Source organism: Xiphophorus maculatus, chromosome 18 (assembly GCF_002775205.1).
Source record: "Xiphophorus maculatus strain JP 163 A chromosome 18, X_maculatus-5.0-male, whole genome shotgun sequence".
NCBI classification, from domain to species: domain Eukaryota; kingdom Metazoa; phylum Chordata; class Actinopteri; order Cyprinodontiformes; family Poeciliidae; genus Xiphophorus; species Xiphophorus maculatus.
In genome coordinates, this window is record NC_036460.1 from 189,419 (window position 1) to 209,250 (window position 19,832).

At 42.7% G+C, this 19,832-nt stretch overlaps 2 protein-coding genes across 6 annotated transcripts; one reads left to right on the top strand and one right to left on the bottom strand.

The window, feature by feature from the left end:
- Positions 1-380: 380 nt before the first annotated feature.
- On the bottom strand, positions 381-7,014 carry ilkap (ILK associated serine/threonine phosphatase). Of its 5 annotated transcripts, none has more exons than XM_023350728.1 (10): positions 6,722-7,014; positions 5,446-5,547; positions 5,202-5,319; positions 4,996-5,102; positions 4,835-4,928; positions 4,670-4,757; positions 4,464-4,594; positions 3,445-3,564; positions 716-797; positions 381-623 (listed from the first exon to the last, which is right to left on the bottom strand). In XM_023350728.1, exons 1-10 carry the CDS (start codon positions 6,762-6,764, stop codon positions 483-485), a joined length of 1,026 nt encoding a protein of 341 aa, XP_023206496.1. In that variant the 5' UTR covers positions 6,765-7,014; the 3' UTR covers positions 381-482. The 5 variants fall into 5 exon arrangements, with proteins under 5 accessions (XP_023206496.1, XP_014327691.1, XP_023206499.1 ...); XM_014472205.2 differs by having other exon boundaries at positions 381-626; XM_023350731.1 differs by lacking the exon at positions 6,722-7,014 and having other exon boundaries at positions 381-626; positions 5,459-5,548.
- Positions 7,015-8,389: 1,375 nt separating this feature from the next.
- Positions 8,390-19,542, top strand: LOC111612010. The gene is made up of 5 exons (XM_023351651.1): positions 8,390-9,781; positions 11,884-11,954; positions 13,176-13,725; positions 16,944-17,119; positions 19,421-19,542. The coding sequence occupies exons 1-5, from the start codon at positions 9,585-9,587 to the stop codon at positions 19,540-19,542; spliced, it is 1,116 nt and encodes a 371-aa protein (XP_023207419.1). The 5' UTR covers positions 8,390-9,584.
- Positions 19,543-19,832: the final 290 nt, after the last annotated feature.

Below are 19,832 nucleotides of genomic sequence, written 5' to 3' on the forward strand. Positions count from 1 at the left end.
GGCAGGGAGTGGGACTGCAGTCACTGAGCGCCAATAACACCAAGAAAATAAACATTCATAATCTTGCCTGATTCACTGAAATTTTCATTTTGGAAAAAGAAAATCACAAAAGATTTAATGATTAGAGAAGTCTTAAAAGTCTTTGAATTTATAATTTTATATTTAATTTTCCTTCCATATTTTATTTTATTAACATTTTCATAATGCAGTATCACAACTAACAACGTGAAATCTTTCAATATCAGAATAATTTTCTTTTTTCATCTTCAAAGCTGTAGAATATATAAATTGCACATATATACATTTATAGCTCTGCTTTATAAATGTCAGTTTTTTCCTGAACACATCATCTGAGTCAATCACAGAAAATCTAAACGACACAAGATAAAAAAAAAAGATTTTATTTGCAAACAAATTAGACATGCAGAGTGAAGCCGGCAGGATGATGCTGCTGCTGATGATGATGATGGTTCTGAGCGCGCTCAGTGGCAGACAGAAACCAGGATGACGGTGACGTTGTCGGCGCAGCCTCTCCTCACCGCCTCGCTGGCCAGCTGCTGACACGCCGCCTCAAAGCGCAGCTCCTCCTCTGTCAGCTCGTCCTTCTGCTCCACGCTCGTCTCCTGCTGGAAGACACAGGACCTCTGTGACCTCACTTCCTGTCAGACCTGAGCCGCATCTAGGCGGATGTACAGTTTCGACATGGACATCACACCTGGAGGACGCTGAGAACAAACTTGACGGCTTCATCGGCTGAAAACACTTTGAACAACCCGTCACAGGCCAGAAGGATGAACCTGCAGAAAAACACGTTTATTAATGTTGGAGGAGATTAATCTGTTTATATTTATACAGATTAATCACATAATCTGTTTATATTTATACAGATTTGGTCATTTCATCAAAGTCAGGCGAAAATGTTAGTGTGAACAAATCTGGGAGGAAATTCTCCCAGTTCTACCAGACCAAGTACTACACTGTGGCCCTGTCCTAAAGTTCAGGCGTGGCGTCATCTTGTAGTCGTCATTCAGTGCATAGGCCACACTCTGGGGAGCTGGCAGGAGTGCTGACGGACATCTTCAACCTGTCCCTGGCCCGCGCTGTGGTACCGACCTGCTTCAAGTCTACCTCCATCGTCCCAATCCCCAAGAATCCCAACCCAACCAGACTCAATGACTACCGCCCGGTAGCCCTCACCCCCATCATTACCAAGTGCTTGGAGCGGCTGGTCCTAGCACACCTCAGATCCTGTCTCCCCCCCACATTAGACCCCCACCAATTTGCCTCATCAGAGATAATGACGAGGCCGCTTACAGGGAGGAGGTAGACCGTCTGGCTGAGTGGTGCGACAAAAACAACCTGCAGCTGAACACCGAGAAGACCAAGGAGCTTATCGTGGACTTCAGGAGGAACGCTGACCCACATCCACCCATCCACATTAAGGGGACAGTGGTGGAGCGTGTGGACACCTTTAAGTTCCTGGGAGTCCACATCTCCGAGGACCTGACTTGGACGACCAGCTGCTCCGAACTCATTAAGAAGGCGCATCAGCGCCTCTTCTTCATGAGGACCCTGAGGAAGAACCACCTGTCCTCAGAGATCCTCACGAACTTCTACCGCTGCACCATTGACAGCATCCTCACCAACTGTATTACAGCTTGGTACGGGAACTGCTCTGTCTCCGACCGGCAGGCGCTGCAGAGGGTGGTGAAAACTGCCCAGGTTATCGCTGGGGCAACGCTCCCTGCCATCAAGGACATCTACAGGAAGCGGTGTTTGAAAAGGGCCGGGAAAATCACAAAGGACTCCACTCACCCAGCACACACACTCTTTTCCCTCCTGCCCTCTGGGAGGCGCTACAGAAGCCTACGGACCAGAACCACCAGACACCGGAACAGCTTCTTTCCCACAGCTGTCACGCTTTTGAACGCCTCCTGACATAAAACATAAACTATAAGGACTGTACTCCCCTATCCTCTCATACAACAATAACACATGGACTATCCTCACACACACACACACACACATCACGGACTGTTTTCTTCACACACACATACAACCTGTACATTTTATCTGCCATTATTTATATATAATCCATTCCCTAACATTATTATATATTCTGTATAATCTGTATAATCTGTGCATATAGCTCCCATATTTATATTTATACACAATATCTATATCTCTTGCTATAACCCCTTATAGTCCATACATACATAGTCTTGTACATCTGTAAATAAATATTATGTCTCATAGAGCACAGCTGGATAGATGCAAACTACATCTCGTTGCTTGTACTTGTGACAGTGCAATGACAATAAAGTTGAATTCTATTCTATTCTTTGTGTAAAGGATCTCCTGTTGGGAGGGTAACGTCAGTCCCACATTCAACTGTGGGATGTAGAAGACATCATTTTGAGGTTCCTTCAGGTCTAGAAGATCTAAAACATCTGATAATTTAAGCTGTGAGGGAACAGCAGGGCATATAGAATAAACAGGCAAACCATTGACTCACAGCATAATGCTGTCTCTGTGTTATGCTAGCGGCAACAATTGTTGCCACGCTCATATTCACTTCTCTTATGATCAAAATATGGATGAAGAGATACCATTTTCTTTATATATTAGTAAAAGACACTTGAAAGAACATATGTACAAAATATTTTTTTTTATATTTGTTAAAGTATTTTACTGACTTGTACAGGTTTGTGACAGACATTGACCTCCAGCATCACAGGCAGGAAGTAAAGAGCTCTGGTCATGTGACCTTTCACACTAGATACATGAAATTGATATTGTTTAGAGTTGACACATTATTGTTTCATTTTAAAACTTCAATTAGCTGCCAAAACTCAAAACTATTCTTTTAGAGCTTCTAGAAGTTAGATAAAATGTCTGGCAACAATTGTTGCCGGTGGGATTAAACGGGTTAATCACATAATCTGTTCAAACTTAAACATGGACCAGTTTAAACACTGCCTGGTTTTTAGACTGGTTTCTCTTTAAACAGTTTTCCCACCTGATTTTGAAGTGTTTTCCCTTTCCTCCGTCTAGAGAACTAGAATATAATCCAGAATAATCTAGAATAACGCCTCCTGGTGGCAGCATGTTGAAGCTGCTCTGCTCTGCTTTCTTCTTATTAATTTTTGTTCATCATTTCCTGGCTGAATATTTGCCAGTTTGGACAACTATTCTTTCTTGTGATGGACACTGAGCAGCTGAAAGGATTTCTGCATTTGAGTAACCATGGCAACAACTGGACGCAGCTGATTAGCATCTCAAATAATCCCTGAACTTTGAGCCTAAAGGAGTTGAAAAATGGATGCAGAGAGAGAAGGAAGAAGTTCAGACCGTTATTATTCAGTGGATCGTCCTGATTTTAGGATCTCCTCCTTACTCTACTTGGTGTTTTGGAGCAGGGAGCGTGTGCGGCTGCGTTCTTGCCTGTCATTGGCTGTGAGCTGGCACCTCCTCACGTCGGGCGTAGAAATCACGCCGCAGCGTTTGTACTGACCGTCTCCGATGGACCGGGACACTTCCAGGACGCCCAGGACGCGGCCGTCCCTGTGGGGGACGGACAGACAGACGCCGCTTTACGCTGGACGAGTCTCTGGAACACACACCCTCATTCTTCTGTTTCAAATCCAATACAATTCTTTTTCAGATTCAAATTTTATTTCACTTTCTCAGTTTGATTTTTTCAATATAATTTTTATCAGTTTCAAATTATTTTTCTAAATAATTTTTTCAGTTTTAATTGATTTCTTCTTTACATTTCTTTAGTTTAAATTTTTTACAATTCAATTTATTATTGATTTTGTTTGCATTTTTTCTGTTTATCAGTTTAAAATAATTTCTTATTTCGCTTTTTTTTTCCCAGTTTCAAATAATTTTTGTATTACAATATTTTCCAGTTTCAAATCCATGTCTTTTATTTCAAAATGTTTTCTTAGTTTCAAATTATAATATTTTTGACAAACCATTCGGCCCTAATGTAGCTCCGTAGAACCCAGTTCTGTAGGGAATTTGGGCCGACAGGGTTGGAGAAAATGGCCGGATGCGGCGTGTTTATTGGTTTTAATAATGCACCGATACAAAGGTGTGAGCTGATATTGATATTCAATATTAGTATTATTATTTTTATTATTAATTCTTTTTCTCCGAAGAGTTTTTGCGGCGCTAGTGGCTCGTATTTTTTCGACAGTAGGCAGACAGGAAGGAGGGTGAGGAGAGGGGGGAAGACATGCGGCAAAGGTCGTCGGGACCGGGAGTCGAACCCGAGACGTCCGAACGTGGGGCGTGCTAACCCGCTGCGCCACCACAGCACGCCCCCAATATTAGTATTATTGTTATAGATGATATTAATATTTCCTTTTCAACGCTGTAAAAATTGTTCCCATGGCTGCCATCACCTCTATGCTTCAGGTAAACCTCCCACAATCCTTTGCTGCGTGCCGGCTGACCTGACAGTGCCTCCTGCCCTCTGGATCCTCATGCGTTCCTCGTAGATGGTCGGGTTGTGTTCCTTGCTGAGCGCTAAAGTGACCGACTTCCTCTGGCCGTCTGCCGCCGCCTCCGTTCGACACAGCACCGCCTGCAGACACACAGCAGCTGCTGCTCAGCGGGGCCCCCTGCAGGACCGCGGGGCGCTGCGCCGAGCCCAGCTCACCCTGCTGTCCCCCAGGTTGGCGGAGTACACCGTGTCGTCCACCACCAGGATGCAGGTGGCCGTGGATCCATCCTTCCAAGCCGGCTTCCTGCTCACAGAAACATGATGGCGTCTCAGCAAGCGTCCCCTTGAGCTCCTTCAGCTCCAAGCGTATTGATGTCTTACTGGCTGGAGGCTTTCTTCAGGAAATCCTCGTCTGTCTGCCGGAATGTGTCCAGGAGACACTTCTTCAGCAGCTTGTCCAGATTCTCAGCGTCTCCTGGAACAGAGACGCCATCAAAAAGCGTTCATCAGAAGATCCCATCTGGACAGGAAGTGAGACTCACCTGAGGGGAACTTCTTGGCCAGGTTCAGGTGAAGGTTTTCAGCGGCGAATCGAGACGCTCGAGCGCCGCCATGACCATCAAACACGGCGAAATACGAGACGCGAGAGCTGCAGAGACACAGAAACACCCAGAGACTGATTCCCTCCTGAACCAGAGCAGGACAGGAAACAGGAAGTCAGGAAGACTGGAAGTCGAGGCAGTCTTACACGTGTCCCGGCAGCGAGGACAGACAGCTGCTCATGTCGGGCATCAGTACGTGGGCGTCCTGCATCTCTTCGCGCTCGCCGCGCCGCGCCGCCGCATAGCCTCTGAGCCGGGGCAGACCTGCGGCGGACAGACAGACGGACGGACGGAGTGGGTCGGCTGCTGCCTCGCCTCATCTACTCAGCGGCTGACAGCTTCATGAGAGCAAAGGAAGAAAACAAACATTGTGGTGGAACAGCTGAAAACCTTCTCTACAAACTTTCTTGATCTCGTCCTCCTCCTCTTCCTCTTCCTCGTCTCGCCTCCGTTTGAACCTTCTGTCCTCTTCATCCTGAGCTGGAGGAGCAACTGGAGACAAAGAAGACATTTAAAGACAAGAATGTCATTCAGATCACCAAGCTAACATTAGCATAGCATTAGCTGGCTGAATGTAGCTTAGCTTATTTTGGTCTATGATCATTAGCTGCTATACAGCTGAATAGATTCTCTTTGCAGAAAAATTTGGATATTTCTTTTCTGTTTCAAACATTTTTGTTTCGCTTCAAAATTGTTTTTCAGTTCATTTTTGTGTTTCAAATTTTCATTACAATTTTCCACCAGGTTCAAATCTTTTTTTATTCCTAAATGTTTTAAGTTTCAAGTCATTTTTAGGTTTTAATTTTTTTTTTTTTATGATTTTTTTCAGTATTAAATCTTTGTTTTCAATCTCAAAATAGTTTTTTTGTTTGAAATCTTTTTTTCATCTTTAAAATAGATTTTCAATATTTTGTTTTCTGTTTCACAAAACAATACTGGACATTTCTTAAATTCAAATCTTTATCCGTTTACTTTTTTTCTCAGTTTCAAAGTTTGTTATTTCTTTAAAACTTTATGGTCCCAGTTTAGCTCCAAAGGACAGAAGAAAATGCCCAGATGATTCACGTTTATGGGTTTTAAGGTTTCACAGATACGAAAACTTTAATTGACATCGATATCCAATATTGATATTGCTGCTATGGCCGATATTAATTATATTTTCCTACCTTTCAGCATCATTAAAATAATGTGACCACGATGCTTACAGACCTCCCTGTTGGTCACATGACCAAACAAACAACCGACTCCCTCCAGAAACACAAGCAGCAACACAAAGGAAATAAACATCTGTTGTTAATATTGACCCAGCTTTACTTATCGGACCGATATCGATATATCGGCCTCCCTAACTGATTTATTTTCAGTGATTTATCTGATTTTCTTAAGCTAAAGTCATGTTACCACTTCCGTCCTGCAGAACCATCACTGGCTGTGGTTTGGACTCAGTTCGGTTCCGGGTCCGTTATAGATCAGTTCATATGAACAGTAATCATTAGATTTCTGCAGCAGAACCAGAGGTGTTGATTGGTTCTGAGTCCACTGCAGATGTTTTCTTTAATCAGATGCATCAATGAGAAGCTGGTTCTAGCTGCTAAACCCGGACTGGTTCTGGTACCAAACCGTACCTTATCTCAGCTGCTGCCGCTACCGGTCGCTATGGACTCACCGGACGTCTGTGTCGGTTCTGGCAGGTCGTCGAACAGGTCCATTCTTCTCCTGGAATAGCCCAACAGCTAATAGGCTAGGCTAACTAACCTTCAGTTCGGTTCCGCTGTGTGTGTGAGTGTTCTGACCCGGTCCACAAACAGGTCGGCTCCAAACCCCGTTTATACTTTAAACCGGTTCCGACGGTCCAATAGTGAACAGGTCGTCGGGTTCGTCCCGCTTTACCGCAGAAAGTCAGGATGCGGACCAAATTCAACGGTTAGCATAAAGCTAGCTGAAGATAATACAAGTTCCGGTCATTTCATTCAAAATAAAAGTTCGTTGAGTTCTTGAAGTTATTTCAAAATAAAAGCTTCCAATCTGTGATAGGTTTTTTTCATACTGAACACACACATTCCAATTACCGGTAGATATTTTTCTGAATAAAAGCTTGCATTTACATTTATAACTTTATAAATATCTTTCAAAAATAAAATAAAAGTAGTCTAAAGTTTCACAATAAAATATTCAATGTTTCTTTCAGTTTCATACAAAATAAAAGCTGGTATTTTATAATTACTATAATTTCTTTCAAAAAAAAATCTTTACAAACTAATATTTACACACATTTTAAAGTAGTTTTTAAATGTTAAAAGCTAACATTTAATAAAATAATTAAAAATAAAACATCCCATATGTATAGCAATTTCTTTCAAAAATAAAAGCACACATTTATGACTGTTTCCTTTATTACTCTGCAAATAAATACTTACATATTTTACCGTAGCATAAAAATGTTCACAATACAAAGCTCAAAATAAAAGCATATAGTTTGAGTAAAAGAAACATTTTGTAATTCAAATTAATCACATTCGTTTTTTTCAGAATAAAAATCCACAAAATAATATTAGTATCTTTCAAAATAAAAGACATATAAATGGCATTGAATATTGCAGACTAAATGCTGTTACACATGGAAATCATTTTCTATATTATTTTTATAGTGGTGACACATTAATCTCTTCATTAGTGAGAAAATTTGCTCACAAAGGCAGGTGGCCCCAAACACGGACATTTTGCAGCCAGTGCTGCCAATTTAGGATGTCCTGGTTGGAGACACTTGTAAACTGTGTCCAAGCCAACTGATGCACATTTGTCCTTCAATTCCACATCACACTGCAAATCAATGATTTCAAGTTACTTTTTTTTGTTTAGTTTATTTTGTAGGGACAGACACACATGGACATAAACAAACTGAATAAAACAGCAGTCCATGTTTGCGTCATAGTGCCATAGCAACAGCTAATTCACAGCACTTGTCCCTAGATGGGCTTTTAAAAAGTACCTCTAAAAGTGAAAATAATAATCATTTAAAATAGCACAGCATAATGTTGACCACATCTACAAACAAACAGTAAAACATGAAACATTAAAAATGGGTTCAGTTCTGTTTCCTGAATGTAGTAAAACTGGTTACAGACTTTAAATCTACAGGAAGTGAGTTAAAAACTGCAGATTCTCTCAGACAGACTTTGAGGAAAAGTGGTTCTTAGAAAGAGAAAGTTATAATCTCCATCTGAAGCTGCTCTAGTAGATCTGCTGTTGCCCTGCAGTCTCTGTATGCAACTGTTTAATGGTGTAGGTGCATATCCATTTAAACACTTCAAAATCAATCAGGAAAGTCCAAACTGCCAAATTTAGCCAAAATGTGACGATGATGGAATCTGATTGGCTTTTGGTATAAAACCTTCAAAGCCTGATTATAAGCAGACAGCGGCTCCAAAGGGAAAATGTGAGAATTATTGAGTTCAAAAACATCTCTGCACAGTGACGTGTTAAACAATTTCTAATCATTTTAAAACAGTTTATATTTGATCTAACAGTTTTGCTGATTTTATCAACATGGCTCCTAAAATTTAACTGAGCATCCAGAATTATTCCTAAATATTTTTCTTGTGATACTTGATCAATAGGGTCTCCATTGATGTGGATATTCAAGGACTGTAATGATGTTTCCTTGATTGAAAAGCAAATACACTTTGTTTTCTTTCTATTGAGAGTTAAACAGGAATCCTTCAGCCATGATGATGATGATGATGATGATCTCTGCAGGCTGTTCTGAAGTTTCAACATCAGAAGCTCTGAGCAAAAAACGGAGAATTCGATCTCCAGTTCGCTAAATACTAACATGCAGCATCACTGCATTTCACCGCAGCATCACTGCATTTCACCGCAGCATCACTGCATTTCACCGCAGCATCACTGCATTTCACCGCAGCATCACTGCATTTCACCGCAGCATCACTGCATTTCACCGCAGCATCACTGGCGTCTCGACTCCGGATTGCTGTTTCCTCAGACTCGTTTATCAGATCCATGTTACACATGGATCTGATTTTCTATATTATTTTTATAGTGGTGACACATTAATCTCTTCCTGCTGCCACTCTTGGGGAAATATCAGAAATCAAACTTGTCAACTTGTTTTCCGTAAATTTAGTGTCTACTTTCAAATAATTAAAATAAAAGGGCACACTTTATTTACTCTGCATTTCAAGACCTAAATTATTTATTTCTAGGTTTTCATTCCTTTAAAGTGAAAATCAACAACCAAAACACCAGCATGATGTAAGCTAATTAGAAATGATGCTAATAGCATTAGCTATGATAGTAGCTAGAAATGATAAAGAATCTGGTGCTGACATGTTGGTATGGGGGACCCCGAAAAGGCTTGGTCCGGCCCTGGTCCCTGGTTCAGTTTCCTCCGGCCCTGGAACGGTGCCCGGTCTGTGGAGACTTTCCCACCGCAGCGGTGACCCTGAACGCATCACCCGGAGGTGAATGAGGCCGGGCTCCGCGCTCAGCACAGTCTGCGGGCTCTCATCATGCGGCTGGGGCTCCTGTGTCTGTGGACCGGCTGGATGCTCCGGAGCGCCGCGTCGCAGCCTCCTCAGCCGGAGGACGGAGGCGTGCGACCCGGCGAACAGCTGCAGACCGACCCGGGGGGAGTCCGGACCTGGTTCCGGAGCCAGAGCACCGGAGCACCGGCAGGTGGAGCCCGGAGGAGAGCAGCTCTGAGCGGGTGAGCAGCAGGAGGAACACCGCGGGCCGGAACTTGAATTCACAGAAACTCACTAAAATAAAACTTAGTGCTGGTTAAATGTTAATGTTAATCTTTAACTTTTCTTTATGTCTTTAAATATAAGACATCATCTGACTGACAGCAAATTATTCTCTGAACGCTTTTAATCTGTTTTATTTTTTAATATTTTCAATTAATCATTTTAATGTCTGAGCTGATTATCAGTGATTTCTTTGCGTTTTTTGTTAAATGTTTGTGTTTTAAACACAGGAGATGAATTATTTATCATGTTTAGTGTTTATGTTATACATGTTTCCTGTATCCATAAAATGCAACATGAATTATACACAGAAGAGTTTTACAGTTCTTCTGTTTTGTATCTGAGACTCACAGCTGAAGAGTGCGGATGGCTCAAGCGTTTTGTTTTGCTGCAGCTTAATGATCACACCTGCTGCATCCTGAATACTTTCTGCTTTCAGCTTCTTTCAGAAACATCAGGAATGTGTTGAAACTGTTTCTGTCGAGCGACAGATTCAGAGTCAACACAGCCTGTGAGTTTTAAACCCGGTCAGCTGACGGAGCAGGCGACGATTTAAACTGTTTCATCTTTTTAACACATTTCATGATGTCTGAGGCTCCAAACGCAGCTGCAGCGACAGGAGACTGACCACTTTACAGCGATCCGACAGACCGATGCATGCAGCGACAGTAGAGAGGAAAACGTCCCCTTAACACGAAGAAACCTTCAGTAGAACTGGGTTCAGAACCAGAACCAGCGGCCATCTGAAGGTTTGAGAAAACGGAGCAGAGACAGAAACAGAAGAAGTGATATGAAAAGTGAAACGTTAACATCAGGAGAGTGAGAGCGGTCAGGTGATGGCAGCATCATAACCAATCAGAACGCAGAGCAGGTGAGAGAAAAACAAAAGAAAAAAACATCATTCTGCTTTTTATTTATTTACTTCTCACTACTATGGCTTTGCTTCCTGCAAAAGGCTCAACAAGCAGATCTAGTCATCTGTTGGTTATTTTAAAACTATAAATATTTTTGAGTTATTTTGTTATTTTTTAGTTGAGTTCAGGTTTGAATGAGAACTCCAGGCAGCAGAAACTAAACCGAGACACATCAGCCTGAAGGACCAGAGGTAAAGCTGTGCTGGAACCAGGGAGGCAGCAGCTGCTTCCTGCTGAGCTTCAAACATTTCCTCCTTTAGTGTTCAGAGAGCAGAGCAGCTCCTGCTTCCCAACATTCAGACTCTCTGAGCCGCAGGGCACAAACAGACATCAGGCACTCGGCTCCTTCATGAACCACGAGCAGAAAACGCCTTCCAGGCCCGTCATCCGGAAGAGAACCGACAGAACCGCAGAGCTTGGAGTCTGAAGGTGAAACTGTCTGTGGTTCTGCGGTCACTGGGTCCAGTTCGGATCCAGTCAGCGGGCCTCCTCCGCTTCAATACGACCAGTACGCTGTGAGTAATGACTAAATCCTCTGCTGAGGCCAGATCCAAACTCACCGAAACAACAACCTGAACCCGAAACAACAACATGGACGCCACGCATTCAGGGACTGAACCGAAACCAGAACCTCTGAGCCAGAACCAGCAGAACCCATGAGAGGATCTGAAGAACAACACAGGATGGATGGATGATGGACAGATGGATGGATGAACAGACAGATGGATGGACGAATGGATGGATGGATGAACAGACGGATGGATGGATGGACGGATGAACAGATGGATGGATGAACAGACGGATGGATGGACGAATGGATGGATGGATGAACAGACGGATGGATGGATGGAGAGCAAACCCTTCAGTGTCCCTTACTGTAGTTGGGTTGTGATCCATCATTCATGAAGCTGAAGCTCGGTTGGCTCCTCAGCCAACAGGGGGCGCTGTTAGGACACGGAGGGAAGCATCCGGGCTGGATGTGGTTATTGTGACTGTTTGTCTACCAGCTGAATGTCCAACAGTCTGCAGACAAACAGAAAGGTTTATGTTTCTGACATGGACCTGAAAGTCGAGGCATTATTCAATAACAGACCAACTCCTGATAAATGAAGTGTTTTTAGGACCATAAATGACCCTTTTCTCCGCAGACCTCGTGTTTGTGGAGGGCGATGTTGTCTCGGCTGGACTGTGTCCCCTAAAACCAGGAGGTGCACCAAGCGTAAGCATTTACTTTCTACTTTGGGATTTATTTCATTTTAAGTTCAGATGTTCGTTTAATTTTCGCCATGAAGACGTTCAGGTGTTATTTTCTCCTAGTCTTCCTGCAGGTTTTAAGGTGTCAAATTTTCCAACATGATCTTTTTACAGACAGATCATAAATCTACCCAGACCAGGTTAGAGCCAATATGTTCCCTGACTCACATATCAAACAAGTTATTTATAATCGCTTCCATCAGAGGCTCTTCGAAATTTGACTCATTTGTGACCACAAGATGACGCCAACTCTAACTTATCTACAGAACAGCTCGACGGACACTGCGTGCCGCCGAACAGTTTACTGTGTGACACCGAGTACTTTGCTCGGACGTGTCCAGCGGACCTGCGAGGAGTGCCGCATGCAGACTCCCTCACACTCCGGTCTACTCTGAGCCGGGGGATAAATTCCTTCATTTCCCGTAATCCTAATTGATAGTTATCAGGTTCAAGTAGCTAGTTGGGCTAGGCGCCCACCCAGGGCCGCCATGACACATCAGTCAGAGAGCCGCAGTCACGGCGACCATCAGCCTATCTTGGTTGTATACAGTTTGATGTCAAGACTTTTTTCCGCCGAGTAGTTTACTGTGGGACACTAGCAGTCTGCTTTGACTCTTCCTCTAGTGAAGTACTTGCTACCAAGTACTACACCAAGTGAAGTATGTTGAGGCGTTTAGTCCTTTCAGATTATTGACATTTCTGCTTCTATCCTCCTACTCTGCTCGTTTCCCTGGAGGTGAACAGGCAAAGTTCACCTGCTTTCTGCCTGGTGAAAACGTTTCCCCTGAAGGCTGTTGGTCGCCGCCTCTAGCCTGGCTCCCTGACCCACCAGGAGGTACTCGACATGCTCCCTTTCTTAGGGTCTCTTCTTTCTTTGGGTCTAGCTACTCAGACCTGAATTGGACCTCATGTTTTCCAGCCTCTAGTCTGTGGATTCCCACCTCTGCCTTACTGACTCCATGTCCCAACCTTCTTGCCCTGTTAAGAGATTCTGTGATTCTTAGCATAATCATATTTCATTTCCAATAACCAAGTGTCATGATATAATGTCCCAACATATTTTTCCATTGCTTGGCTTATCCACAAAATATCCCTATGTAGCAAAACATTCCCAAACCATCATCCTTCCACCACCGTGCTTGACATTTGCAGGAGTGTGGATTATAACTGTCCTCTTTTCCCTCAGCCAGATGTTTTCCTTCCTGCCGTAACGGATCATCGTGTGGACTTCCCAACAACTGTCTGTGCGGGAAAGGTTTCTATGGCGTCCGCTGCCAATTTTCCAAAGTTCCTCTTCCTGTGGGAAGGCCTCCAGAGACATCCAGCCATCCTGCCTCCACAACCACAGCAGCTGGACCAATCGGGTCCAGTCGGAAACCTGAACCTCCAGGTTCGTTTCAGAAGCCATTAAACAGTAACGACTCTGGTCCTCTGAAGTCTGGATGTCTAGCAGGTCAAGCTGAAGGCGTGAAGGGGGATCCAGGAGATGTTACCCTAAGGTTTCTGAACCGATCGTCTCCCGGAAGCACAGGTCTGATGAGGGCAGATCCAGATCCAGAGAGGCAAAGCTCAGATTCAGAACATGTCCTGGAGTCCAAGCCCCAAACTAACAGAGAAAACAGGAACCCACTGAGATCCGAGTCCCTGGAGCTGGAAGCAAGTCTGGAAGTTAAAGAAGACGAGGATCCGACTGGAGCAGAGAGGAGGCCAGAGGAGGTGAAGAGGCAGATCCCGAGGTAAAAGTCAATCCCTTGTGTCCTCTGACGTCTCCTCACACCTAGTCACAAAACGTTGTGCGATCTCCTCAACTCTCTCATCATCTTTTATCTTGAGCCGTTCACTTGCAGTGCCTTCCTACCTTTCAAACCTTTGGCTTTCTCCACTCACAATCTTGTCACGTTCTTCTGTCCTCCCACTGTTTCCTCTCTACTCCTTTCCTCGTCTGTTTCTCAGTACATCTCACATCATCAAGTTTTCTGTTCAGCCAGCAGGTGGAGACTGTCACCTGTTCTATGCAGTAAACCTCGTTTTTTTCCACTCAGCCCTGAAACGGACAGCTGCATCAGCAGTTTCCGGCTATAGATCCAAAGAGTCCAAAAGGACCAAGGACAGTAGTCCTGGTTTCTACTGAAACGTCTACTTTGAGTTTTCTTCAAGCAGAAGAGAACAAAGACCCGATTGTTTGTCTGTAAAGAAGTAAACCAGCTGACTGGGATTTCTCTGCCGCAGAGTCCGAAATGTAGATGAATAAACCAAACTTCAATGCTCTGACTGAGCGGTCAGAGGTGAAGGTCAGAGGTCAGAGCCTGGGTCATGACGCCTGTGGGAGATTCTGAGTGAATCCATCTTTAAACGTACCAACTGTGGATAAAAACATGTTCGTTTGAAATGTTTGCAAGTAATTCAGGGTTTATTAAAGTTATTCTGAGGATTTCCTGGGACTTTGACTGTTCCATTTCAGTCCGGAACCTTCCCATTTTCAGATGAATGAACCTATTTCATGGCTATGAATCATTCACATCAATTTTTTGCTGCTTCAACACGGAAAACTTCACAAAAGAGTTTCAGGTTCATCTCTGCTTGTTCCAGTTTCTTTGGTAAATCCCTGAAAAACACCAAACTCAGCCTTAAAGATAAAAATAAGGATTTTAACTCCAGCAGAGGGATTGGAAGAGAGCTGTTGGCTGAAAACCTGTTTTCCTGGAAATGATCAACAACTTGGCCCGTTAGTTTATGATGCCTAAGTTTAAGCTAAACTATAACTAAACTGTGATGATCTAAGCTCATTTGATCTTGGCTAAGTTTGGGTTATCATGGCTTAATTTAGACAAGCTAAATTATATTGAATTATCTCTTAACTTGGCTAATTCTACATTAGCTAAGCTTAGTTTAGCTCAGTTTAGTTTATTTTTACTTAGTTTAGTTCACATTTTCCTTCCCTTATTTTAGCTTAGCTTGGTTTAACTTACGTTAGCCTAGCATTAGCCTATCACAGGGGTGGGCAACTCCAGGCCTGGAGGGCCTAAAGGTCTCCTGCAGCTTTTAGATGCATCTCCACTTCAACACACCTGAGTCAAATAATGAGGTTGTTAGCAGGACTCTGGAGAACCTGACTGCACTGAGGAGGAGATTCAGCTGTTGGATTTAAATGTGCTGAACCAGGGAGACGTTTAAGAGTTGCAGGACACCGGACCTCCAGGACCAGGACTGCCCACCCCTGGCCTATCAGCATCCTAGCCTGTTTTAAAAGAGAGACTGCATCACAACATCATCTTATTCTTCCTAGTTGTTTTAATAATTGCTCTTTTATCTACATTTATTTTGGAGCCGTTATTTGAGTTCGGTTTGGCCGCGCAGCTGCTTTGTAACGATGTTCGTCTTTTCATTTCCAGTTGCTCCAAGCAGCATTTTCTTATCTAAGCAACACGGCGCTAACATGGAGGACCCCAGAGGCTTCCTGAGGTTTGGCCTGTTGGTTTTTGTTGGGGGCTGATTTAAAGCCGCTGAGACAGTTTGTGGCTGGAACACGATGTTCAGATCTCTGCACTGTGACCCCTGCAGATTCCCATTCCCTGGCAGTTTTATCTGCCCTGTCCGCTTCGCTGTGCTGCTAAAAACCAGCAGCTGCAGCATCCGGACACACCAGGGACTGGAACCGAGATCAGGCTTTCAGTCCGGTATCGGCTCCGGCGCTGAGCTCCCTGGCGCAGTACAGCGCAGAAAGCCTGAATACGGAGAAAAGGTTTCGTCTGAGTGTGGTGGATCTAGATCAGAGGAGTCCAAAGTGCGGGCCGGGGACCATTTGTGACCCTCTGAAGGATCTTGGGAGGCCCTCAAATCTAAAATGGAGCAGATCTGTTCTGTAAGCATTGGTCTGTTGCAGTTTGGTAATAACTAGTTACATTTACCTGAGTAACTTTAAAAAAAAACAAAATACTTTTAGGAGTATTTATACTGTTCTGTATTTTTTACTTGAGTAACTTTATAAAGTATTTCTACTTTTGAATAAAATTTCTGGATTTTCTGAATGAAAAACGTGTTTTAACCAAAAATCACCAGACAGACACACAGACTCACCTGCAGGTTTTATTAAAGCTTTATAAGTTTTTATTGAATGAAACTCAATTCAAAATTTAAACTTAACTTTATATTTTGGTCCGTCTTATGATGTGATTTTTCAATATTAAATGACTGATAATTTGATCAGTTACTCAGTACTTTTTACCAAATACTTTTTTACTAACCTGAGTAAACACACGTTGAAGCTGCGCTGCTCTAACTGGAGTTTAGTTTCTGGTCTGTTGATGCAGCTGGACACGTTTTCATGGCAGCATGTTTTACAGATAAATAATATCTGCTTAATAGAAGATATTAAGCAGATATAGAAGTAGATTTATTAACACGTATTAACAAAGTTTTTGCATTCATCTTCATTTTACCGTAACTGGAACCACAAACATTTTCCTCAAAACCAAATAAGGAAACAACACAGAAAATGTAGAAACTTTGGGGTTTCTTTATGTTTCTCATCTATGATCCATTTTCTACAAAAATGTTAATAAAGTTGAAATTGTTTAGTGTATTATTCATTAGATAAAATAAAAAAGGTACCAAAAATGCTTGTTATAAAATGTTTGTAGCTCCAACAGATTATTGAATGAATTTTCCCAACAATCCTCTCCAAGTTGCTGCTATCCCTGTTGATGGTGCACACTTTTTCCTTCCACTCAACGTTCTTTGAATACTCTAACTTTTCAGAACGTTCTGATTTTCTGAGATCCTGATTTTTGTATTTTTAGTTTCTGTAAGCAAAAAAAAGTTTGAAATATTCACTGCGCCATGAACCTATAGAGACGTAAAATACGGAACATTTTGATAATAGTTAAATTTTTTAAGCTGGATTTTAAAGTAAACACCTTCCTGTTTGTGATGGAAATATTTCTGTTTCTGTCAGTCTGAGGGAGGCCCAGTCCGTTCTGCTGAGAAACTCTTTATCACAAGGAGGAAGAGGAGGCAACATGGCCGCCCTGCTGATGAAGCACATAACAAGAGAGAAGAGGAAGCTACAGACTCTGAGGGCCTTCCAGAACCAGAGAGGTCGGTTCGACTCCCACCTCGCTGCTCCTAAAGGTCAGTTTGTCACGTTTCTGTTTCCTGCTTTGAAATGATCATTAATTTTCCTTCCACACGTCAGTTTCCTTTTTATAAGTTAGATTGTTAAGACCCTGATTGTTAAGATAAGTAATAAATCAGCCAGTCGTATAACAGGAACTAATTTACTCACTGGTCTAAGAAGGAGGAAGTGTTTGTGGAGGTCAGAGGTCAGAGGGGAAAGGCTCAGATATCTAGTGTAATGCACTGACTTTAAAAATAAAATAAAAAATTACACGTATAAAACGCACTTGACTATAAGTCTCAGGTGACCTTTGAGTTTTTAAAAAACGTTTTTATTATAATTATTAGACTTTTGCTCTTTATGAAAAACAAAATTGTGGAAAAACAATTAAAAATGCTCTTTTGTGTCAAAACGTTCTGTGTGACGTTTGTGAGGCAGCGTACATCCTAAACAAACATGTTGTTGGTTTTTCATAAGCTAAATGTAGCTAAAGCTGAGGAAACGTCCTTTAAACCGTTAAATCAAAACATTTGAAAAAGCTGTAAATTAGTGGCGTCGCAGTTGCAGCACCCGTTACCACCAGACGATGCAGAACAGCAGCTCTGACGGCCAAACAGCCGGAGCTCTGAAGCAGATGAGCTACAGCAGCAGCAGACCATGATGGCTGCCAGGGCTGTAACCCGGGGCAACAGCTCGCACAGGCTAACAGGAAAACGTTTCCTGGTCCAGTGAGTCTCGGCTTCAGATGGTTCTGTCAGAATTTTGGAATAAACATGAAGGCACCTATTGATATGAAATAAGTTTGTGAAAATAAATAGCTTTTTTTATATTAGCTGGCTTAGCATTACCCATTAGCGCTACATTAGCTTGGGTTTTCTTAGGAGTTAAACTTTAAAAAGTAAATATTAAAACAGATTGATTTAAAACACATTATTCTGTGAAATTAATTGTAAAACTATTCATTTAAATGTTTTATGGCTGATATAAAGTACATGGCAATAAATGTCATTTTTGCTTAGCATTAGCGCCACATTAGCCTGAGGTTTCTTAGGAGCTTACCTTCTTTAAGGAGTTAAATATTAAACAATTCAATTTAAAATAGAAAATTATATCAAATTAGTTTGATGCATGCATGCATTCTAGAAATGATTATTTTCCCTCAGATTGCCCTGTTTGATATTTTCCTATATTTTTAACAGCATCCAGCCTGATGTTTTCCTATAAATGTTGGAGCTCAGTGTGTTTCTCCTTCCTGTCTTGCAGACAGTCGGTTGGTTGTTGTTTAAGTAAATGAACAGGGTCATATATGCAGCATACCACAGAACGTGGATCATTTTGTGGCTGATAAGTTGGTTCTGGGAGATAAAGTGAAACAGCGCAGGCTGCTGCTGGAATGTTTTCCATCCCTGATGTGTTAATGGAGCCGGCGGCCTGGTGTTCGCTGTAAACCTCCGATAAGCTGGGTGTTAAATCAGTCACACGGTTCAGGCCTGATCGCTGCGATTAGATCAGTAAACAGTTCCTGTTATTGTTCAGCTGTTGGAAGAAAATACCTCAGACTGTTCTTCATCGGGATCAACTAAAGGTCTAAATGTTTCATTCACGTGTGAAGGACATTGGTGCAAAAACAAAAAAAAATTAACATGATGGTTTTCTGTTGTACATAAGCCAAGCTGTAACTTTTAGTAACTTTAGTTTTGCCAAGAGATCCAACTTTCACCATCTTTGTTGTTGGGATCTTTGTGTTTCCATCAGCAAATGTTTTTATCAAGTCCAAACACAAAGACTGCAAAAAACACCAACTCTGTTCAGTCCACGTTAACTTGACTCCGGTCCATTTGTCTAGTCAAAGTCCGCTTTGGTTGGTGAGGTGTGAACATTAATCGACCTCTGACCTCTGGTCCTCCCAACCTCGGTCTGGGTTCAGTGGAAGTTGCTCTCAATGTCTTCAGAGGTTTTTGTGTCATTCCCTTCAGTGGTTCTTGGTGCAGCGCCCCCACAGGCCAGGAGGGGAACAGGTTGGTTTGACTCAGAACCGCAGCAGCTGGAGGTGGAGCAGATGATGGAGTTCTGGGTCCAGTAGAACCGGGTCGACCGGACCATCAGGAGGAGAAACGACTGAGTGGTTTTTACTGTAGGTACCTTTCTGCCTGCTGATTACAACAATGATCCCCACATTAGAACAACCTGAGCTCTTTCCTTCTGTATCCATGGTTTCCACTGTATATTCTTAATAACATCATGATGCTTCAAACGGAGCAGGAAAAAGTTGCCCGTTTAAGGCTCTCTGCGTTCGCTTGCTGGCCTCCCACCAGCAGAGCCAACGTCCAGTGAAGGCACTGGAAAATGGATGGACTCCAACAAGCAAAGGCCTGACAGCAGGGATCAACCGGTGAGACTGACACCATTCTGGTGGGCCCCAGTAGAGCCCCAGTAGGGCCCCAGTAGAGCCCCAGTAGGGCCCCAGTAGGGCAGAGGACCACAGTGTTTGGCTGAATAGAGCCTGGTTGTTTCTGCATGTGTTTGTCTATGATCTCATGTCCTGACTGAATAAGGGTTGATGTAAAGCCAGGATCAGTGAGGCAGAAACACTACAAACACCACCAGTGGGAGAAAGTTGACCCACTGAGAGCCTTATTATTATTATTATTATTATTATTAATTATTATTATTTTAGCTCCAATAATACATCCTCAGCTGGTCCTTTACTGTTCATTCTGATCCAAG

Excerpts from the sequence above, each read along its gene's own strand:
- LOC111612010 (XM_023351651.1), top strand. The coding sequence starts at position 9,585 with ATGCGGCTGGGGCTCCTGTGTCTGTGGACCGGCTGGATGCTCCGGAGC. Across the intron at positions 9,782-11,883 it reads AGGAGAGCAGCTCTGAGCGG|ACCTCGTGTTTGTGGAGGGC; the intron begins GTGAGCAGCAGG and ends TTTTCTCCGCAG. Across the intron at positions 11,955-13,175 it reads AACCAGGAGGTGCACCAAGC|CCAGATGTTTTCCTTCCTGC; the intron begins GTAAGCATTTAC and ends CTTTTCCCTCAG.
- ilkap (XM_014472205.2), bottom strand. The coding sequence starts at position 6,764 with ATGGACCTGTTCGACGACCTGCCAGAACCGACACAGACGTCCG. Across the intron at positions 5,320-5,445 it reads CAAGAAAGTTTGTAGAGAAG|GTCTGCCCCGGCTCAGAGGC; the intron begins GTTTTCAGCTGT and ends TGTCCGCCGCAG. Across the intron at positions 4,595-4,669 it reads CCAACCTGGGGGACAGCAGG|GCGGTGCTGTGTCGAACGGA; the intron begins GTGAGCTGGGCT and ends GTGTGTCTGCAG.